The following is a 22,585-nucleotide window of genomic DNA, read 5'->3' on the forward strand; positions in this document are numbered from 1 at the left end:
CCTGTGGTTGGCATCAAAGATGCAGTCTGTCTGGCTCTTTGATACTGGACCTTTTGGGGAGAAGTTGTTAGCAGACCCCTAAATGTCCGTGGTGTGTCTTATGGGCTTCTCAGGTTGGGCAAGATCAAGTTCATGGTGGTTTGGAGTTTTTTTAAAATAAAGAATAGAACAGAACAAAATGGAACCTGAATGTTCAACTGGCAAATACAGAACAATGAACCACCTCAGATTATTACACAATACATGAGATGGTTAAAATCAACATGCAATAAGCAGGTAAAATACTTAAAAGCAAAATAAGGCCAGAAGTTACATTTCCTTTTTAAATGTATTCCCCTAGGAAAGTCAGTAGTCATGCTAATTTAGAATTCTTAATAAAGACTGAATATTTTTTCTCCAAAAATAGTGAATGTTTCTATAAATTGAGCAAGCAAAGGTGCACTTGGAAATGCGATAAGAGAGAAGGCTTAGCTATTAATGCCATGATGAAAGTCTCCCACTTTGATGTGTGTGAATGAAATCTCCACATGCTTGATTTCTAGGCTTTTTTTGACAAATATGGTCAGCATGAAAGAGGGAGAGAAAAAAGAGGAGGAAGAGTTTAAGGGGAAAAAAAAGTAGAGTAGATCTGTGCAGCTTGTTTTACTCTGCTGCTGGTGAAATAATCATTTGTTTCCAAATAGCCCCACAGCTCCCAATAGCTCTGACTGGCTATTACTCCACTGTTCTGGCAAGTTGCTAATGGCTTTGCATTTTCTTTTATTGTCATCAAGAGTGGCTGGAGTTCATTAAGAATTACAGGAATAGCCTCCATGCTTTCAAACTAGATTTGGGAATATACTCAGAAGGGACCAGTGATTATACGCTTTGCTAGTTCTATAGTAGCCCATCGCAATCACTGAAAGAGTGAAAAAGGAAAACAACTGCTTGGAAGCTGTGAAAAATTGTATGTATGTATAATAAACTGTCGTGAAAATGTAACATAATATCACTTACTAAGTAACTGTTGTATTTAAAAGTCCTATCAAGACCAAAAATAAACTAAAAAGATAGCATTTTTGATAGCTATAAACTAAAAGAAAACTTCCTACTCTATTAAACTAAAATCAAATACTTGTACCCATTCACATGCTTTTAATTGACCATAAAGATCTAACAGTGACAACGTTTACATATAAGAATTTATAAGACAGAATCCTTTTCCTAATGTGGAAAGAATGCATGCTGAAAACCCAGAGGACAGCTCAGGGTGCTGCTCACAGAGAGATTAGATACCACATAAAAATATTACATTGACTTAAACATGGGACAGGAGAAGGAAATATGGCCACTGAGGTTTTAATTTTTTTATTCCATTACTTCTCAGCAGGTAGTATGTTTTTAAAGAGTCAGGAATGTACTGAAATAATTATTTCAGATTCTCAGAATTTAAAGCCTTTACATGTAGCAGTCTTGATACCTTCCATACATTTTTCCTTACCTGGGGGTGTTACTTTATAACCAGATATTGAACTAGACACTCCTACTCCAAATGCATGAAATGTTAATTGGAATGAGACTGGATCCCAGTGAGGACTACTAGACTATGGAATAATTTCCCAGAGGAGGTGATGTAGTACAAACTGCTTCAGAAATGGAAAAGTAGACCAGACAATGTACTAAGAAATGTAAACAAGAAAACAATCCCCTAATACAGAGACAGCACCTGGCCTATCTGTAAGAGCTGATGTGGTATTCTGCAGCTTGTAATCCCTTGCTATACCTGGGAAAGCATCTGAAAAATATTAGACCTACTCACCTGGTCAGTATGGGCTGACTTACTGACAGGCACTGCTCTTCTACAGATGGTGCAATTCACTTAACTGACCATTTTACTTTCACCTGAACCTGGCAAAGAAGAGAGTACAGCATAGTAACAAATGAAGAGCTGGCTGGGGACAGAAAAAGGAAACAGGTGCAAGAGTTCATGGTTGTGCAATGCCTCTCCTGCCACCAATCTGGCCACCTACCACTGTCCCCTCACCCCAAAAGCCAGTTTCCACTCCTTGCCTTTTCAGTGGTCCCACACCCTCCAGTGCTACTGCACAGTAGAGGGAGAGGGAACTGAGTGCCCCAACCTTCTAAGGGAAATTTCCCTAGAGTTCCTAGAGGAGAAGACAGTGTGCACAAACACTGGTGAGTAGCACTGGGCATATTGCAGGATTGGACCCAAGGGATGAAACGCCTGTTGAACTGAATGTGACCAGATACCAGGAGCTTAAGCTGTGGCTGACTGAACTGAACAAAGCCTGGGAGGTGAGAACATGGCCATTACCACAATAAGTCTACATGTTTTGATCTATACTATAAGGATGAGCATTATCAGGAGTACCAATCAGGGCACATACATTCCCCTGGAGATTAATCACTGTTTGCAAAGAGCTGAGGGACAGAGGGCCTTAGGGCATTAACCCCAAATGACCATTAATCCCCCAAAATGCCGCCTACCCATGCCTTTGTCACCATTAAAAGGTCAAAAAAGAACTTTGAAAGGGAAAGGGACAGTCTGAAAACCAGTATTTTCTTCTTCCTTCCTGTGGGCCAGTTTGGATGTATGTAACAAATCAATTCAATCAAATTTTCAAGTATTGAAATATCTGGAACAGAAACAATTCTCCCTTTTCCTCCTTCTCTCTCACTTAAGAATAAAAGTAAATACAGTGCCTAAAAGAAACTGAGGGGAAGAGAGGGACTGAGATACAATGCTGGGCTTTAAGCTGGCATATTTTATCCATTAAAAGGCCACGTCGATCTGACCACTGTGATCAGTTTTTGAAATTCAAAATAGAAAAAATGCTCTTCGTACTAGGTGCAACTGACTCCCAAGATATCTGTATACACATAAAGTGAAATAATTAGACCTTGAATGAAAAATCTTGACAGTACAAAGAAAGACCATGATCTAATATCAGAACAAAGTTAACAGATGTCATTAAGTGAGACGATTAGCCGATGACGGAAGGTCGCACCCAGTTTACTTTTCACAGTTGACAGATCAAAGTTATTCGTTCAGTTTGAGCAAAGACTGAATACAGTTACCCTAGGAAAACCCTTTCACATAACATTAAGTCTCTCTCTGTCTTGTGTTTCTTAGACATGAATTGTCAGGAAAAATACTAGTGAAACAGTACAGAGCAAGGGCAACCAGCTCACATCGTACTGAATGGAAATTCCCTTAGTGGTAGGTAAAAATAAATGTGTAATTGTATCCAGTGGCCTTTACACTTACGTGAATCACATGCCTGAGATATTATAAACCTGACTCCAGCACAAGTTATGGCGCTGTGAATTGGAAGAAGCCATTAAGCCACATCCTGAGACAGATCCAGCCCTCAGGTCTCCTCCGATGCCAATTCTTATTGTCCACCCTCACCCACATTCCCCTCTCTGCCCCAACACCTGCCTCGCTGTCACTAAAACCCAAATATCCAGTGCTTGGGCACAAGGCCAGGAAGGACCATCCCCATTGCAAGTGGGTATGGGCTGGGTGGCACTGAGGATCTTAAGTGGTAGGGGAACAAGGTGACAAGTGGCACAGGGAGAATCATAGCTGCCTTTCCTCTTGCCAAGCCCCAGCCTGCTGCCCAGAGATCACCCTGTGCTCTGGCAGGCTCAACAGGTCCCCTCAAGTCAGTCTCCACCAGTGTCAGCAGAGCAGCATCACCACTGGTAGTGGGGACACACCACTGCTCAGCCAGGCATCACACCCCTCATGCCCAGGTGGGCATCCAGCATGGCTTATGTATGCTGCAAATATCAAGTTGGGTTGCCATAATTCCTTTTTTAGAGTTTTACACAGTACCTGTCCAAGTTTTGGATAGTTGCTGTTAGCGTTGGGTTTTGCTCCTGGCTTTTCTTGTTTGTTTTCCAGAACTGGCAGAAAAGAGAATATTTAAAACTCAGATTTTAAACCCGACCTACTTCATACCTTTTCTCTTACAAAGTGTGATTAATTTTACATTGGTTTTCACTTAGGAAGAGATTGAATTTTTGCATATGCAATCTTGAAATCTAGAGTGAAAAAACACACAGGAAATACCCTCAGCTTCAGTAAATTTACTTTAGTCCAGCTGTGCATCCAACACTTGTCCATTTACTTAATTACACCATCATATAATATGCAATATAGTATTAAATTTATTTTCTTCTGTCCATTCAGTCCACAGGCTTGATTAGGTTGATGTAAAAACTATGAGTCTTTATCTCAATGATACCCACTTTGTATTCAAGCTTTCAAAAATGCACATGCCCCCATCTAAAGAAAAAGGAAACAATAGCCTCCAAATAAGTCACAGAACAGGTATAAAAACATGCTCATACGATTATAAATAAAGGGAAAAATAACACATTTATACTGCAATAAAGTTATTCATAAATTCAGTGTGGTAGAGTTTCAATAGGCTACAATTCAAATATTCTACAAAAGCCTATGTCAGCTAAAGTTACCATTTGAATGCAGAGAGACTAGCATTAAAGAATGTTTTAAAATGCAGAAAGATTGTGCTGGCCACTGCCCTGTGCAAACCAGGGGATTTGTTGCCTGCCAAGCCTGCTGCAGGATGAGAATCAAGACATTCAGACCTGACAGGGAAGAATGATTGCTTCATTGTGTGAAGGTATTTCTGTTACATGCAGCACACCAGCAGGGTTCTTCACCAGAGAAGCGCACAGTGGATTATAGAAACTCTTAACTCTGTGGTCCTCAGGAATTTCAGCAGTTATCAAAGTAAGAGGACCAAAGAAAGTGGTGCCTAACAGAGAAAAGAAAGAAAGGACTTAACCTTTGTCCTGAGGGTGATAAAATAGCATCACATGGCTGAAAATCAGTCTAGCTTCAGCCATGTGATGCAGTTGACACAGTTATTTCTGTGAAAGTTACAGGATGGCATCAGTAGTTGAAAGGTCATATTTGAAAGACTTTCTAAATACACCATCAAAATACTGGCTGAAAGACTCTGTGAGGGCTTATTATGCAGCTACAAGTCTGGACATATTTGTTCCTTTTTGCACTGAAAGCAATTGTAACATTCCCAAGAGCAGCAGGCAGACCACAGGACCTAAAGCACACAATTGAGACATTTGCTTGTAAGTAACATACCAAATCTGTAAGGTGACATACCAAATCTTACCTCTCATTGCACAGGGCCCATCTCCACCTGACTCAGCACTTCTACCATGCCAGTTACAGCAGCATTTAGGTGGAATTACATGTGGACTTAATTGGCAGAAGTCAATTTCTAGAAGCATCACTGAAGACATGGACTGAATTCTCTGCACTATGTTGGTGTTGTTGGAAGAGCATAAAAATGTGTTTGTGTGCTTCAATTTCCTTTTGAGAGAACACGTTCCTCAAAGCAGCAGGAACTCTGTCACCACTGTGGGTATACTTTCAAACAGACCCGCTTCAGCTGACTTTACCTGCAGAGTTGGTAATTGTTCTTTATTTCCTCTTCTCAAGACTGTTCTGTTCTTATCTTCCATGATCCAGTCCACCACGGCCTGTTCTTCTCCCACTGGTTTCATGACTATGCCTTCTTCTAGTTCTTCCCCTACCCAACTAGCCAATCCATCCATGTCTGTCTTGGCAAACCCAGCTCCTCACCACTCAGTCATGAGTGCTAAAGAAGGTCATCCCCTACACGTTCTCTTGTGGTCACCTCATCCACTTGTAAACATGCGCCTTTTTCCTGATAATCCCCTCTCTTCTGACTTTTTATCTTCCCCTGTATAACTCTCTAAACTGCTCTGGCTCAGATAATTAGCCTGCTTAGCTTTCTGCTGAGATTCATGTGATCAGAACTCATTTCCTGAACTTTCCTTCTGAAGTTTTCCTGCTCTCCCATCATCACGGGTAACACCAAGAGGTTTTTCACAATCTACCCCACACCTTTAGAGACACCAACTCTTACGCAATAGATGATACAGCTGTCTTTCACCTCTTACAGAAAAATAGAGAACCTCTTTTGAAACTGACCTCTCACATTTATCACAGAAACTTGGACAGTTCCAAAAATTTTCTCCATGGTTTTGTGATCATATTTCTGCATGATGACTAATATAGCATCAGATGAGAGTTCAAGATCCAAGAGCATAAAATGTCGTAAGTATCTTTAAAGGGGCACAACATAAATTTCTCACACACCTTTTAGAGTATTTCCCCAAGTGTCTCTAAAGGGGAACAGGCAGACATCCTGAGCTGAACAGCCTTAAGCAAAAATTTTTCAAAAGAGTAGGCTGCCAGCCTGGGAACAGTACTGAACTTCAGCATTCCCCTTAACCTCGAGTAACCTTCTTGAAAGCAGATGAGTGATTCCAGTAAAACCTTTCCCATCTTGCCCATACAAGTAAGAAGAAAAGACTGCAATATAGGTCCAGATCAATTTATTCTGCAAAACACCTTGAAAAAGCCCAGAAGCATACAGAGGCCAGGAACTTCCCCATTTTGCTTTGAAATTATCCTTTTGTTCCCCAGAAATCTCAGATCTAATCAGTCAGCTCATGAAGAACTAAAGAAGCCAAACTTACAGTCAGCCTTTTTCTGCCTACTTAAAAAAGCGGTACAAAGTTGTGGGAGCAGTACAACCTTCCCATGCCTGGGAAATGATCCCACCTGCACCTATGAGTGCAGTTCATTGCCATGCCCCAAGGCAGCTCCAAGATAGTTATTAAGTAATTCCAGCAATGACAAGCAACCCCTGAACACTTTTCAGATGATTTTACGGACACACTGCTTGCTAGGGAGGAACTGTCAGCTATTAAACCATGGGCCACCTAGGCCTTGCTGGATAGTAACCATTGTCTGTCACTATTGGTTCATCTCTTCATCCTAGATGATTCAGACTTTAGCTGTGCATCAGGCCTCACATCCCTGCTCTGGGCGTGGCCAGCTGCAGCTCTCACCATCACAGCACATACTGTCAGGCTTTCCTTACCTTAGCCATCCTGTTCAGCTCTGAAGCATGTAAATATTCCTTCAGTCTATTTAGGAAGGGCATGCTTCATAAAGGGCTCAACATTTTTCCCATCACAAGATTTCAGAACAGGAGGCTAACCCCAAATCATTTCCAAACAAGCATCCTCTTTCCCCTATTTTCTTGCCAAGTCTGTTGTTTTCTGATGTAATTTTTAAGAGGAGGAATGAGCAACGCATCCCAGAACACATCTCTGCGCTCAAAAGAAAGAGAGGGAGTAGTGAATCAAAACTAATAAACACGTAATTGTACCCAACATTTATGGAAAGGCTTCCTGTTGGAGAGAAAATCAGTGGCCAGTTCAACAAATACTCTTCTTTTTTTAAGGAAAAGTTATACTCTCGGGGATATCAAAAGTCACTTCTTATAGCCAGGTTCTAAATTTCTGAAACCTAAGATGTATTACGGGAACTTATAATATTAACTATATTTAGTGGGCGTTTTATTGTCCATACAAGCCATGCTATTAAAGAAAGTATTTCTTTCCTAAGTTATATATGTTTGTCTGAGAGTGTGTGCACCCGTGTGTATGTATGCATGTGTCTGCTCTTGAAGAATTTCACATGGTCAGCAAAAGAGCTTTGTGTTTTATTTTTAAGTGAATATAAATGCTCACAAGATCTTATGCTAGATGCAAAAGAAAGAAGAAATGGACAAAGCATTTGTGACTGCAAGCAGCCAAAACAGTTTGCAATCTGAGTACCAGCAAGAATTGGTCATATACCTTATAACAAAGTTATTGCTAGTTTTTTCCCACACACCAAGAAAATGTTTCAAAGGTCTCTGTCTCTTCAGACTTCTAACTCAGGAAACAGGAGTGGTTTCCATACAAAAAAGCAAGCAGATATGTTCACATTTTAAATGAGAGGAACAAAAGCACAAGAACAAAAGTAATGTTTCTGCTTGAGCACGTGTTTCCCTCTGTGACAGTCTGCACTGAACAAAATAACAGCCTGGGTCTGCAGGCGTTAGAGGGTTGGGAAATGCTAGAAGTGCAGTCTGCAGAAAGTAGAGATGACATCTGCCCAGCAATATCACATATGAGGAGGTGAAAGGATATGTCCAGCCACATCCTCCAACACAGACACTGAAATGTTTACTCAAAATTCCTAGTCAAAATACTGCGAAATTGAGCTCTGCTTTCCTTTTTTTCCTCTTTTACCAGTAACCTGGGAGGTTGGCTATGCAAAGGTAGCTCTCACAGCCATCTCAGACTTGTTCAATAGCAGCATGAAGGGAACACGGAAGGAAGCTGTTGCCATAAAAGTGGTCACCATGAATATACCCTCAGGAATACTCAGCCCCAGCTGCTGGGGAGGAAAGAAGTGTTTGCCAATAATTGCTGCTTTCAACCAGTCATCTTCCTAGCACAGAGAGAGGACTTAAAAGTTGAAAACTGCAGATCTGGCATCACACTCAATCTCAGAAGAGGATAAAAATCTTCACTGTTTTTTGCTTTATTTTTTTTTTCTGAGCCTGAAATGTAATTGTTATCTCTTTAAAAGAGGAGAGCAGCAAGCCGTAGCTCTTGTAAACTTTCCTACTTTGTGTAAACCCTCATGTTGTCTTATCTTATGAGGGGATCTGTTGCACAACCACCACTCACAAAAGAAATCACAAGGTCATGAAAATCTTACGATCTGTCAGTGGTGAAATTTCAACCAGTAACAATGAAAGTCTCTTCAGTGTGATCACACTGACCTCATTTCTTACAGAGGTTTCAGCAAAGCCCCATTCTGAAAGGACAGAAAAATATACCTGAGAGTGCCCCCACCATATAGACCTACCTAAGCTGATCTGGTGAGCCCTCCTCATCTGCTCAGCCAACCACCAAACCCAGCGTCTTACAGGTTGAGCCTTGTAAGAAGAGAAGCTGGTGCTGGGCTTAGTGAGTTCTGTGCAACAAGGAAGAGCTGCTTACCAGAGGAAGGTCAGGGTGCACCAGAGAGACAGCTTTTCTTATGGGTCTTCATTTACTCATCAGTTCATCCTGGAAGTCCCCTCTCTTCTGCCATTGCCAGTTCAGGTGCAGGTCAGGCTGTGTGCACTTTTTTATTCTCCATCTTATGACACTGTTTCTTACTGTCCACACACAGCTGTGAGCCCAAATTGCTGGCTGCAGCTCTTCTGCCATGGGCATTCAAACTGTTCAGCCTTGTAGCTGCCTTTGTCCTGGAAAACAAACAAACAAGCAAACAAACAAACAAACAAAAACTGTCCTGCATCTATCAGAAATGGAAGGCCAAAGTTAAATCTGTCTTTCATAACAAGACTTAATCCAATTTATTGCTGAATTTAATGTGAAACTGAACATATATTACAGCTTAGAAGGAACATCAGCTGTATCTCAGACAGAACAGTCCTTGAATATAAAGGTAAATCTGATGGCAAGGTGGACAAGCAGAGATGGGTTTATTTATCAAACTTTTTGAGCTTGCAAGGATGGGCTAGAAACCTCATGAAAACATTATTTATTGGAAGATTTCTAATACTTCCTGCTTCTGCTGGGGCTGGAAGAACCACAAGAACTACATTTCTGTGGTATTTTGATATTTCCACTTGTGGCCCCAGCTGGAACTAAGAAGGGAAGAGGCACACACACTTGGAAATGGTGGGGTTTTGGTCATCTGCATTTTTTTGGAATCACAGGAAAGGTTTTTTCAAAGTCGACTTTGAGGCAACATATTTGAGGAGGTATTCTAGCAGATGCTACATAAAATTATGACTTTTCAGTTACATAAAATTTGCACTTCAGGTTGGAATTTTATGAAAAATGCATCTCTGGCTTACTGGTTTATATGAACTCTACATAGTTCTGCAACATAAGAATTTCACTATGTCAGTCATGCATAGTAACAACATAACAATCTAAAATAATAATGTAATAAATCCACTGACTAGTCATCGTGGGCCCAACTCTGGCAACCCTTTGTGAAAATGTGCTGCAAACACATGTACAGAAAGTCTCTTAGCTCAGTCCCGCTCGCCTCAAGCCAAGAAGTTATCTAACGGCAAATCAACAGACAAGTGTCACCAGAAATGTCTCATAGCTAAACAGCTCTGCTGTGAGCATAAGTTATTCCATTTCAGATGTGGAAAGGTTTAATTGGGTTCTATGCAATTAACAAACCTCAATTATGAGTAATTTGTTAGTCATGCTTACTTTTGGCTAAGGCTTGCTTTTTTTCCTTTTCTCAGCTTTCCCTCTTGAAACACCTGCAAAGTAGATGAACGGGGAGGGGGTTGGTTCTGGCCAGAACTCTGATAAAATGTCTCCTTGATACAGATTTAACTGTTTCTATGAAAACAGCTGCTCTCCTTAAAGAATGTGCCCATGGGCAAAGCTGTTTTCACTTCTAACAAGGGCCTGAGGAGCAGCACTGACAAAAATTACCTGCTGGAAACTGTGAATCAGTGTGTCTCCAACCCAGCCTGGTGCTGCTCCCCATCTTGCTAACCTGGTCAACCCTGCATCTGTGCTGGGCAGGTCTCGGTCACCTCTGGTGGAGAAATGGCCTGGTCTGCCTGTCATTTGGACACAATAAGAGCTGGGGCAGCAGTCCAAGGCAGGGTAGATGCTTTTGAATTACCTGCTGGAATATGACTCCACTCTGTGCTGAATACTGTGCTTCCACTGTAAGTGTAACTTGTGCTTTCCCTCCAGCTCTCCTATTACACAGTGCATATCTTGAACCATCATTTACCTCCTCAAATTTTAACCATATCAGCTTTTTAAGTACAGGCCTGTCTCATATTACTGCTCAACCAAAGTCTTTGGAATCAACAGAGGATGAATTTTACCCATCTGCTTCAATCTATATATGAAGATAATTGCAAAAAACTAGAAACAAAGCAATTTTGACTATGAAGAAAGAATTCTGAGACTGAAAGCCAGGGTTTAATGGAGAAAAGGTCTTACAGATGCTGACTCTGCTCATGATGGGACAAAGAACAGCAGTTCCTCCCAGTTTAAACTCAGATTATTCATTCTCCACAGTCAACTGTCCTGGAGGCTATGTAAACTTGCTTTCCTCTGCACTGCTGTTCTGCAAAGTGGTTCTCTTTGAATTGAAGGGAATTTTACTCCTACTTCAGTAAAGCAGGGCTCAGAGACCTCAAGCAAATGGGAAAAATGTTAGTTCAGAAATGGAAGCAGTATAGCATGACCCGAGGTAGTCCTCTTTGGCAGAGGCTTGGAGGCAGGCTAACACAGCAATATTATTTTCAGGCCCACACTTAAGATGATTGCAAATACCTGTGTAGATGAGCAATAACTTGGGTGCCTCTACTCAAACTGTCCTTTGCTCAGCATGGCTGGACAGCCAGCATGCCATTACAGTCTGCAGCCTCTCACCCTGGCTGAGGGAGCTTGTTGGAAGGAATCAGTACCAGGTCTGATGGTGTTAAAACATAACCAAGGGAATCTGACATTCTGACATCTAAAACGGAGGAGAGAAAAGAGAAATCCATGGCTGGGCTTCTCTGAGCTTGTCTGCAAGGCTCTGCTCTATTCTGCTGAATTATATCTTGAGACACATTTGATGAGGCTGCCTACAGATCTGTATATCTGCTCTAGCTCCTTTTATTCTCTCCAATCTCCTCCATCACCTCTTGACTACATGCTCCTTATGGCAGTGAACATCTCCCCCTTTATGTCCAGTGGATACACAGGACACTGGTGAAAACATGTCTTCACTACTGAAAGCAACAGCTTCTGTCAAGATCAAAATTTCATTTATTTCCAACTCCCCAGTCTGAGGCAAACATCATGGAAGTCTGAAGTTCTTTTTGCTCAAGGACATAACAGAGAGGGGCAGGTTACCTGAACCTTAAAAGCCAAAGCCTTACTAGGTTTTACACGAAAACAAATTTAATCTTTAATGGAAAAACATCTGAAGATTTGGTTCCTGATAGACCAGTTATTTCCAATCAAAATGGAAGTCTGTCACAAAAATTCACAGTTACAAAAAACTCTCACAAATATTTAAAACTCTTATGAACATAACCAGAGAGTAATTAAGCTTTGGAAAAGAAATCTCTGCAGCAACAGTGGTTATGTGCTATGTCCTCATTTGCTGGGGTGAAAACTAAAATCTAACAAGAGAACTTGCAGATTTAACATAAAATAACAGCCAGGGAATATAAATAAAATGTAATATAGCAAATGGGGAATAATTATTTTGTGGATTTATGACACCTGTTTCCCTGTTCCACATTCAGGACTGCTAAGGGAAAAGAAAAAGGTACTCACAGAGGTGAAAAGTTCTCATAATTTTTTGTTATTATTATTTTTCAGTTAATTTCTAAATATATGCTTACCACACAGTTCTTTATGAAGAAAAAAAGGCTGAGCTATAAATAATATTTCCTCTCCTGGGAGTTATTCTAAGCTGCAAATTTTTTGCTGTTGACAGAAATGGGAAAACCCAGAAAATATGCAGGTTTGGATTAGTTTTAGTCTAGGCTCTTGCTTTTAATTAGCTTTTTTTTAAATACTGATAGTGGTCTTGCAAAAAAAAAATGGCACTGGAAGGCCGAGACCCATCTGGAATTAAATATGGTCAAGGATGTCAAGGACACCAAGAATGGCTTCTTCAAATACATCAATAACAAAAGGAAAACAAAGGATAATGTGGGACCATTATTAAATGGAGGGGGGACAGAGGACACAGAGAAGGCAGAGTTGCCAAATGCCTTCTTTGCATCGCTCTTCACTGACAAGACCAACCCTCAGGGATCTCTCACCCAGGGACCTGGCTAAAGGGATGTTGGAAGGAAGACCTTTCCTTGGTCAAGGAGGGTTGGCTTAGAGAAGACCTAGGCAAACCTGACACCCACAAGTCCATGGGCCCTGAGGGGATGCATCCACAAATGCTGAGAGAGCTGGTGGACACCACAGCGCGGCCATTCATGGTCATCCTTGAAAGGTTGTGGAGATCAGGAGAGGTGCCTGAGGACTGGAAGGAAGCAAATGTTGCCCCAGCCTTCCAAAAGGGCAAGAAGGAAGACACAGGGAACTACTGGCCAGTCAGCCTCACCTCAATCCCTGGAAAGGTGATGGAGCACCTCATTCTGGAGGCCATCACTATCCACATGGATGACAAGAAGGTGATCAGAAGTAGTCAGCATGGATTCACTAAAGGTAAGTCATGCTTGAGCAGCCTGATTGCCTTCTGTGATGAAACAACTGCCTGGATGGATGAGGGAAGAGCAGGGGATACTGTCTACCTCGACTTCAGCAAGGCTTTTGACACTGTCATAACACCCTCACAGGCACACTCAGGAAGTGTGGACTGGGTGAGTGGACAGAGAGGTGGTTTGAGAACTGGATGAACAGCAGATCCCAGAGGGTTGTAATCAGTGGCACAGGGTCTAGTTGGAGGCCTGTCACTGGTGGTGTCCCCTAAGGTTCAGTATTGGGCCCAGTATTGTTGAATATTTCATCAGTGACTTGGATGAAGGGGCAGAGGCCTCCTCAGCAAGTTCCCCAACAACACAGAGCTGGGAGGAGTGGCTGATACCCCAGAGTGCTGTGCAGCCCTTCAGAAGGACCTCGACAGGCTGGAGAGATGGGCAGAGAAGAACTGCCTGAAATTCAACAAAGGCAACTGCAGGGTCCTGCACCTGGGGAGGAATAACCCCAGGCACCAGCACAGGCTGGGGGGCCAACCTGCTGGAAGCAGCTCTGGAGAGAAGGACCTGGGGGTCCTGGACGATAACAAAGAATGCCAAAGGTATCCTGTAGTACATTTGGAACCATTGGCAGGGGGGGAGCCTGATGAAACAACTGCCTGGATGGATGAGGGAAGAGCAGGGGATACTGTCTACCTCGACTTCAGCAAGGCTTTTGACACTGTCATAACACCCTCACAGGCACACTCAGGAAGAGTGGACTGGGTGAGTGGACAGAGAGGTGGTTTGAGAACTGGATGAACAGCAGATCCCAGAGGGTTGTAATCAGTGGCACAGGGTCTAGTTGGAGGCCTGTCACTGGTGGTGTCCCCTAAGGTTCAGTACTGGGCCCAGTATTGTTGAATATTTCATCAGTGACTTGGATGAAGGGGCAGAGGCCTCCTCAGCAAGTTCCCCAACAACACAGAGCTGGGAGGAGCGGCTGATACCCCAGAGTGCTGTGCAGCCCTTCAGAAGGACCTCGACAGGCTGGAGAGATGGGCAGAGAAGAACTGCCTGAAATTCAACAAAGGCAACTGCAGGGTCCTGCACCTGGGGAGGAATAACCCCAGGCACCAGCACAGGCTGGGGGGCCAACCTGCTGGAAGCAGCTCTGGAGAGAAGGACCTGGGGGTCCTGGACGATAACAAAGAATGCCAAAGGTATCCTGTAGTACATTTGGAACCATTGGCAGGAGGGGATCCTGCCCCCCTACTCAGTCCTAGTGAGGCCACATCTGGAGAGCTGTGTCCAGTCTGGGGCTCCTCAGGACATGGAGTTCCTGGAGTGGGTCCAGAGAAGGGCTACAAAGATGATGAGGGGACTGCAGCATCTCTATGACAAAAGACTGAGGGAGCTGGGCCTGTTCAGAGATGACTGAGAGGGGACCTCATCAATGTCTATCAGTCTCTGAAGGGAGGGTGTCAAGAGGATGGAGGAGGCTCTTCTCAGGGCCAAGCAATAGGACAAGAGGCAATGGGCAGAAACTGATGCACAGGAAGCTCCACCTGAACATGAGGAAAAACTTACTTTACTTGTGCAGGTGGAGCACTGGAACAGGTTTCCCAGAGAGATTGTGGACTCTCCCTCACTGGAAATATTCAAGAACAGTCTGGACACAACTCTGTGCCATGTGCTCTGGGATGACCCTGCTTGAACAGGGAGGTTGGACTAGATGACCCACTGTGGTCTGCTCCAACCTGACCCATTCTGTGATTCTGTGAGTCTGTGAATTTGTGAATCTGTGATTCTCTCTCAAGTACATTCAGGTAGGTATATAAGCTTCTATACCAATTACCATACACAGCTAAAAGGATTAACAGCTTCTGCCTTATTGTCTCTTCCATCGAATTTCCCTCTGACTGTTTTCTAAGTATAGTGTCTCATATCATACCAAGTCAAATACTGTTATAATCACTCCACCTCCACTGCCAGTGGTGACTCTGGTACCAGCAGGTTGCACATTTAGCACTATTACAGTTAGTGATGGGTGAGCTCCCAGGCAGCAGCAATAAACCCCTGAGACTTTTCCCTGCCTCCCAAGGAATGCAGCAGGGTCACGGCTTGAGTGGCCTCAGATATTACAGAGACGGGCACCCTGGAAAGGCTTATCAATAAATAAAGCCATGACTTTTGGTGCTTAATTAAACTCGAGGGACAAAATCCTCCCTCCACTAACAAGCAAGGAAGAGGGATAACTGCTCTATTTGTGAATGCAGGAAAAATGCCATACTTATAAAGAGGTCTATGGAATTCACACCTAGTGAATTTTTCCAGTGTTTTTGAGCCCCTGTGCTGGTTCTTTAATGCACGATGCAGTTCTTGCAAAAGCAAACAGATTTTTGGAGCAGATGCCAGGGGATGGATAGGCAGTAGGACACAAGGACTCTAGACTGTGTTTGCTGCCCAAATGCTTGCCCCTGTACTCCCAGTAGTCAAGTAACTTTGTGAATTACTTTAACCTTTGCTTCTCAGAAAATGCACTTTACTTTGATCTTTGAACCATGATCAATAGAAGGTGCAGAATGGCAGGGAAGAATTTTTCGGCTCAGGGGGAAACAATGTAGTTCAAAATGCTCAAATAGCCTTAAAAAGCTCCCAGTAGAATGTGTCCGGAAATTGCAGACCAGTTATTTGCTTCTTCCTGATGGTTTAAAATAGTATCACAAATTCAGTTCCCTGTCTTCATTCTGTGGGATAAGAACAAGACCTGTATATGACAAGGACATTTCCTTCTAGTAGCAGAATTTGCTTGAACCCAAACTGAACTTGATCCCCAGTCCTACAGCTACAATAAAGTGGATGCAGGTGCCATATGACTATACTGTCTATCACATTATTCCAGAAGTTCCTACACACGAATAAAGAACATTTAACAAACAGCTACACCAGCTGAGCAGCTTCCAAGATGAGTTGGTCTACCACAGGAAAAATGTACTTTTGCAGCAGAAATAGCAGCATTTCACAGTCACTCAGGGAGGTTGTTTCCAAGAATAAGAGCCACAGGCATGTGTACAAATTAACTGGTAATAAACATTCTGACTTTGGTTACAGTCACTGGGCCAAATTCTGTTTGACACTATATCTGAACCATCTTCAGAGTGGTTTGCTGCGATCCTGAAAACTATTGCCTAGATCCACAGGTGGATTAAACTGATGCAGTTCATTTTATTCTGTCAAACGCATACTGTAGTAGTGGGTTACATAACTAGTTAATTTATTTGTCTCCATTAAAACACCAGACCGGCCATATTCCTTGCTTAACCATGCTGCAAAGCCCTCAGGTTTGCATGCAGTGAAGGTCACTCAAAGACGCTACAGCTCCTTTTCTGTTTGTCACTCTGAGGCTGAGTCCAGTGCTCATCATCTCACCCCTGCCCAGCAGCCAGAGGAGCTCAGATATGCTGTTACAGCCCAGGAAGAGAAGACAGCACTGGGTGGTGTCCTCTGAGTACACATTTACAAACATTATCACATTTACAAACAATTAGTTCTTGTAGTGCCATGCTGACAGTCAAGACCTTGCTGCAGGTGCTTGGACATCTGCTGCCTGCACCATTGCTCCCTATCTAATCCTCCAGGCAGGTATGGAGGAAAGAAAGAGCTCCACTACTTACTGCAAATCAAGCAACAGAGAGGTGAAAGGAAAGATTTTGGCTTCAGTTGGATCCTTGTGATGGACAGCAGAACACACTGAAGGATCAAGAATGTAAATTGCATCCATGATCCAAATGAACACACTTGCTCTCTTTTTCTGTAACCTGCTGGCAGGCACTCCTCTCAAACATCTGCCTTATGGCCATCTTGCTAGTAAATACAAACTCAAACACATCTGTAGCACTTGTATATGCACAAGCCAGACCCATCAATGAGGCTCATGCCATGCCAGTTCTCAAAGTGTTGACATGGTGCGAGAAGGACCCAGCAGCAAAGGGGACAAGAAAAGCAGTGGAACCAAGAGCTGCTGTGTAGGGGATGGGATGGGTGGCACAGAACCATGTTCTGCTCTGTTTCTCTCCTCACTAAAATGCTGGTGGCAGGACAGATGTTGCAGCTAAGGCCAGTATTAAAGCAGTTACAAAATTGTCCTCACAGCCTGCTATTGACTTTTCAGCTTCTACACAATAAACACAATGCCAAGGTTTACTAGATGAGTATCTCATCACAATTGCCAGCTTTATCAGCCCACGTCTTTAAAGGGATAAGAAATTTTAGCATCTGCTGACCTAAAATACCTGCTGAAGTTTAAGGTGACATTTTTCCCTTCTGTTTGCCCAGACTGTAAGCAGGCACAGCACAGCTGTGCCGAGCACAGCTCAGCCAAGTGGCATTATCTCTGCTCCTTACCAGGGTGGTGTCCACATCTTATGCCACACTAAACCATAACAGGGTACATTTTGTGTTGGCAAAGCAGGTATTTGAGAGATTTTGTATCAATGTATTCTATTTGCATACTTTTAGGTACAATTAGGGAATGATGGTAAAAAATTATTAGCAATGTTTTTGTGGAAAGCCAAACAATTCACAACAGCTGAAAAGTGGTTAGAATATGTCAGGATATGTTTTTTATTCATAGTCCAGAGGGGGAGCAAAGCAATTATCTTTCCTGTACTGCAATCAGACTTACATTTTAATTTAGATCATATGTAATAACCACATACCTTCACCTCACAAAATTAGTGTTAAACTAGTAATCTGCCGTTGTAGAACTGGATGCCACCAGAATATTCTATCAGTATTTGGTTTTTTCAGTCCATAGTGGAAGGCAGCTCTCTCCATTCTGACCTGGTGTAAACAATAGTTCACCTTCACAGCAAAGTTGACCCAGATGACTGCCAGCATTCCCTTCCAGAAAAAAAAGTCCCTTCCAGAAAACAGTTCTGTAATTCAGAAATGAACAACAGATAACCCTTGTGTGTCTTCTGATTAATTCCTTTATGTTGTTGTTTAATTGCTTATAGTTGCTTATAAATTGACAAAATATTTTCTTAAAGTCAGTGCAAACACATGGCCATTTCTAGCAATGTATTACAACTTTTCAGAGCTATCTGAAGGCTATCTTTGATACCACAAATATTAAATGAATCATATTAAAATGCCATTATAAATATTTTTAAAATATTGATTCACAAGAAGATTCAGTGGAGCGATACACATCATCCTATTCTTCCCAAATCAAATGTTTTGAGCTTCAATAACAGATGCCCCTATCTCTATCAGCCTTCATTTTAAAATGCCTTAAACCTGTGAATTTCTAGCACTGTAATCCTTATTGCCTCTTTTTTTTTATTGTTGTTGTTCTATATGAAACCTGGTTTTAAAGTGTTGTCTTTTTCAGATCATGAAGTATGCGAGAATAGCCCTCCACCACAGGACAGTAGTCCTTGCTGCATTCAGTTCATTCTAGTGTGCTAATAATATGGCAACTTATTCCATTGAGAATAATGGGCAGCTCACTCAAATCATTATTCCTACAAGAACTGTCCATGGGAGCTTGTCTGCAAGCAGCAGATTCAGAAAGATACTGCACAGATCTGTAAGTAAGATGTTCAGTATCCCAGCCTGCTGCTGAGAAGGAGATGCATACTTTAATTTTTTTTTTATCCAACCAATCATCATATCATCTCACTGCTTTGTGCTTCAGGAAATCAAGTTCCCTGTTTCACAAGGTCCTGGAAGACATTTTTCTCAGATCAGCCTGACAAGATCATCCCCATGTCAGAGTAAAATGTGATTACAGATGAAGCATGAGTTCCCAGCATAACATTTTCCACTCTCTTTCCTCATGGTGTAGTTCTTTCAAACACGCTCTCATGGCCATGAAAGGTATCTTTGTCAATGAGATAGGAGCTACTAAGCTCTTCTGACAATTAGACTTTCCAGTCCTCAAAAGCATTGTCTCATTTTGGATATCTCTACACCGTCTCTGTTTCTGTTTTTTATGCAGGGTCTGAGACGACGCTTCACTAAAACACTGTACAGCTTGTGACTGCTGAGCCCCTGGAAAGTGAGTACACAAGCAAGCCATAAGCATTAAATATTACACCCATAATGTAGTATTAGTTGATCATGAAGCTGAAGGTGAATCTCTGAGGGTTCTTACACTTCCTTTCAGGTGAGACTGTTCTACTAACTGGTTTCATTAGACAGCTTTAAGCTATATGCAGTTTTGTGCTGTTACGTTTAAAAACTTCACACATTATTTGGTTTAAAAAGTAATGCCTACTCTACTGTTTCCTGCTTAGCCCTTTTTCCTCTTGTCTTTACTGTCTTTATCTTCTATGTAGAAATAAACACAGAATTTTTCTTTCTGTGACCTATGGCTGCAGCAAAAAAAGTCACTACATCCTGGCTGAGGCCAAAGACTCCTCTGCCAGCCATCTTTCCTTGTAGAAGTCAACATGTCAGAAAGTTTGAAGGTGGAGCCAAATAGAAAAGGTCTGGTTTGGCTGGCATAACTAGAAAGCATGCCAAGTCATTGAGGTGACTCTACACATATAGAAAAATAAACACATAAAATGATATATAGGGTCACTTTGAACACTGCAAAAGCATGCCAAAATATTGTCACTGTCTTGGCTCTGCTGTTTTAATGGGTTTTGCAGCCCAGCCAAAACAAGGCTCTCCATTAGCAGCTTCATTCACTTGCTCTTCTCTTCGCAGGCAGAGCAACAGAGCCATTCAAACCCCAAGTGCTCAGCATAGAAAACTCCTTGTTTGGAATGAACAGGGGTTCTGTTTTGAATCCCTCTGCTTACACTTTCTGGTTTTCTCATTTTTAAGATAGCAATGAACCTCCTGATCCCTGGAAGACTCAGAAAGGGGTGCAGTTAGGAATATCTCTGAGGTCAGCTGTGTCCTAGCACTTTCCTTTCAGTATCTCTGTAAGACAGTCTCTTCCTGTGAGAAATCTTCACTCCAGTTACTTATTCCTACTGGTTTAACGTCCCATGGGGACATTTGAATTTGCTTTCCCTGCTTCCCTGACAATACCACCTTTCCTCCTCTGCTTTTCAAGGAAGGTACATGCTGGGCACAGTGACATTTTCCTTCTCAGTGAGGCCACCAGGTACCAGAATGATATGAGATAACATGAGAGTGACACAATACATGGTGCAATGTAGCAATAGAGACACATCACTTTGTTCCCACCAGACTAATCTGATGAATATTCTGCCAGGTGACTTCTACAAATGCAGTCAGTGAGCAACACATTCACTCACAGGAACAACCCCTGGCCAGGGAAAAGCAGCTGCCTCATGCCTTACCCAGGATGTTCAGCAAAGCTGAACAAAGATGGTTATATGTCCCCATTTGCTGTCCAAAGAAGACTTTTACAAATTTTGCTGTAGTGTATTGAGCTCTGACAAGCTGGAAAACCAGAAAAATATCTCAGCTTCTGACTGTGTGCAAATTTCCCCGGCCCATGCTACACCAGTGAACTCCTGCTGTATAAAACACAGGGACAGGAATGTCTCTTCAGGTTTAAAGCTTCACAGATATTCGTTTAGCAGGAAGAAAAGCCACAGTAATTCCCAATGGACATCCTAATTCTCTTGCATGGTGTTTCTAAATGCACATCTGGTATTCAAGAGCTGTGTTTCTGTGTTAAATGCCTGTGGTTGAGTACACCTGTGTCCTTTTTTGGATGGTAAAGAGCATGGTATTGGTATGTGGAGAACACTTACTATGTTTTTTAATGACAACCTCAGCAAAAGACATGTAATTTTTCACTCATTTCTGTTCAAGCTATCATTCCAGTCCAGTCTTAGTATTTTTCTTGCTGTATCATCTTTCTTGCTTGTATCTGGACTCTAGGAGCAGAAGAGTTTGCCATCTGACTTCTTTCCTAGCATAAAGTTTTCAGGAATTAATTCCTTTTTCATATTGAGTTGAACTCTTGAGCTCTTGAACTTTTGAGTTGGCTTTTAGAAGAACATCCAGTCTTAACAAAAACATTATCAGGATTTTCGAGGGTGGAGGTTCCATCAACACCTTTGAGAAATTTCTTTCAGTAGAAAATTATCCTCACTACTAAAGTTCAAGAATGTTTACTTTTGCTTTTAAATATTTGGCTGTTTTTCTTACTATTTCAGTCATCATACCTCTGTAGTACTTGTAATTTTATGTGCATATGCTTGAGGAAGGATTCAGCTCATTTGGCTGTATCCATCTAGGAGCTGGACTTCTAGCCCAGAATGTCTCCACAGTCATCCTAGTGGAGGACCAGTGTCTCCAAAGTTCAACCCATCCCACCTCCTCTACAGACCCATCTTAATAGGAGAATGACTGCTTTCCACATTTGTCTCCATGATCTGCCTAATAAGGCTAAGTACTTAGATCTGAACTAAAAGAACAAAACTACATGACCAAATTTTACATTGCCCTAATTTCATTAGCAAAAAATTAAGACAGAGAAAATCAAGTTATAGAAGTATTGCCATTGAATGAGGCTGCCCTTCTTTAGCAGTCATTGACTCACTCTTGTTTCCGCAGTTCTAGCATCTGCCCAAAACACATGTGAAGCTGTCTAGTCTTTATTAGCCACATTTAACAAGACATTATCTTCTGCTTCTTTTGAATGATGGCACAATAGTATTAGGGTACTTTTTTCAGTCTTCTTGACCATCACCTAATATTTCAGAGTAGAGAAACATTAGCTATTGAACTAGACTGCTTTTTTGAAACCCTGTTTTGCAAGCTGCCCATAGCTTTAGTTTTAAGATCATATGCTTTGTTTCCAAAAATGTGCAGTGTTTAGCAACTGCATCTGAACATTCTATTCAGCATCTGTTCGGACTGAACAGATATGATCTATCTCCATTAACTGGCTTTTCCTCAGCTGCAGAAGAGTAACGTGTATTGACCATCATAGCCAGATCAGTACTCAAACGTGCACTGTATTCACTATAAAGGCAGTTGAAGGACAAATTGCACACCTGAACCATGGGCAAAGCTTGGTAACGGGGAATTGGATCTGTGACCACACACATGAAAAATGGTGGCAAATCCCAATCTGAAGCACTCTTCCAAAAGTCTAACTTCCAGTTCTTAATCAGGTCTGACATTTTTACACATAATCAGTTATTTGCAGCATTTAAAAGGCAAACAGTTCTCCACTCTGTTCTGAGCATCATCTTGGAAAACGACTTCCACAGCTTAAAAAAATTGCAATAATCAAAAGTCCAGTGAATTTCCTGCTTCACCACAGGCTCCAGCCACACCACAGGCTTGAGGGCAGTAAAATCGGGGCAGTTTGGATCCGAGCATTATTTTGCATTAACAGCCCAAGGCTAGAGAAATGGCTCTCGAGTTTGGCTCAGGGCTGGAAACAAAGGGAGAGGAAATTTCCCGGTGGGTGACCCAGGCCCCCAGCGCCGCCCGGGCCGAGATGCTGCGGCAGC

At 42.2% G+C, this 22,585-nt stretch overlaps 1 protein-coding gene, 1 long non-coding RNA gene and 1 pseudogene across 2 annotated transcripts in view; 1 reads left to right on the plus strand and 2 right to left on the minus strand.

Moving 5' to 3' along the window:
* LOC108445674 overlaps positions 1 to 5,613 on the minus strand; it is a 34,244-nt pseudogene extending 28,631 nt beyond the window's left edge.
* Positions 5,614 to 10,610: 4,997 nt separating this feature from the next.
* Positions 10,611 to 13,518, plus strand: LOC108445675. Its single transcript, XM_017730294.1, is given in 3 exon segments — positions 10,611 to 10,646; positions 12,469 to 12,796; positions 12,799 to 13,518. Coding segments are annotated over 3 exon segments (909 nt in total). The 3' UTR covers positions 13,344 to 13,518.
* A 1,321-nt stretch (positions 13,519 to 14,839) lies between these two features.
* Positions 14,840 to 22,585, minus strand: part of LOC108445690 — a 54,284-nt gene continuing 46,538 nt past the window's right edge. Inside the window, exon 4 of the long non-coding RNA XR_001860641.1 lies at positions 14,840 to 18,061. This is a non-coding gene — a long non-coding RNA (uncharacterized LOC108445690). The remainder of the gene's footprint in view (positions 18,062 to 22,585) is intronic.

The sequence above is a fragment of the Corvus brachyrhynchos genome, unplaced genomic scaffold (assembly GCF_000691975.1).
Source record: "Corvus brachyrhynchos isolate BGI_N302 unplaced genomic scaffold, ASM69197v1 scaffold302, whole genome shotgun sequence".
Classification (NCBI taxonomy): Eukaryota; Metazoa; Chordata; class Aves; order Passeriformes; family Corvidae; genus Corvus; species Corvus brachyrhynchos.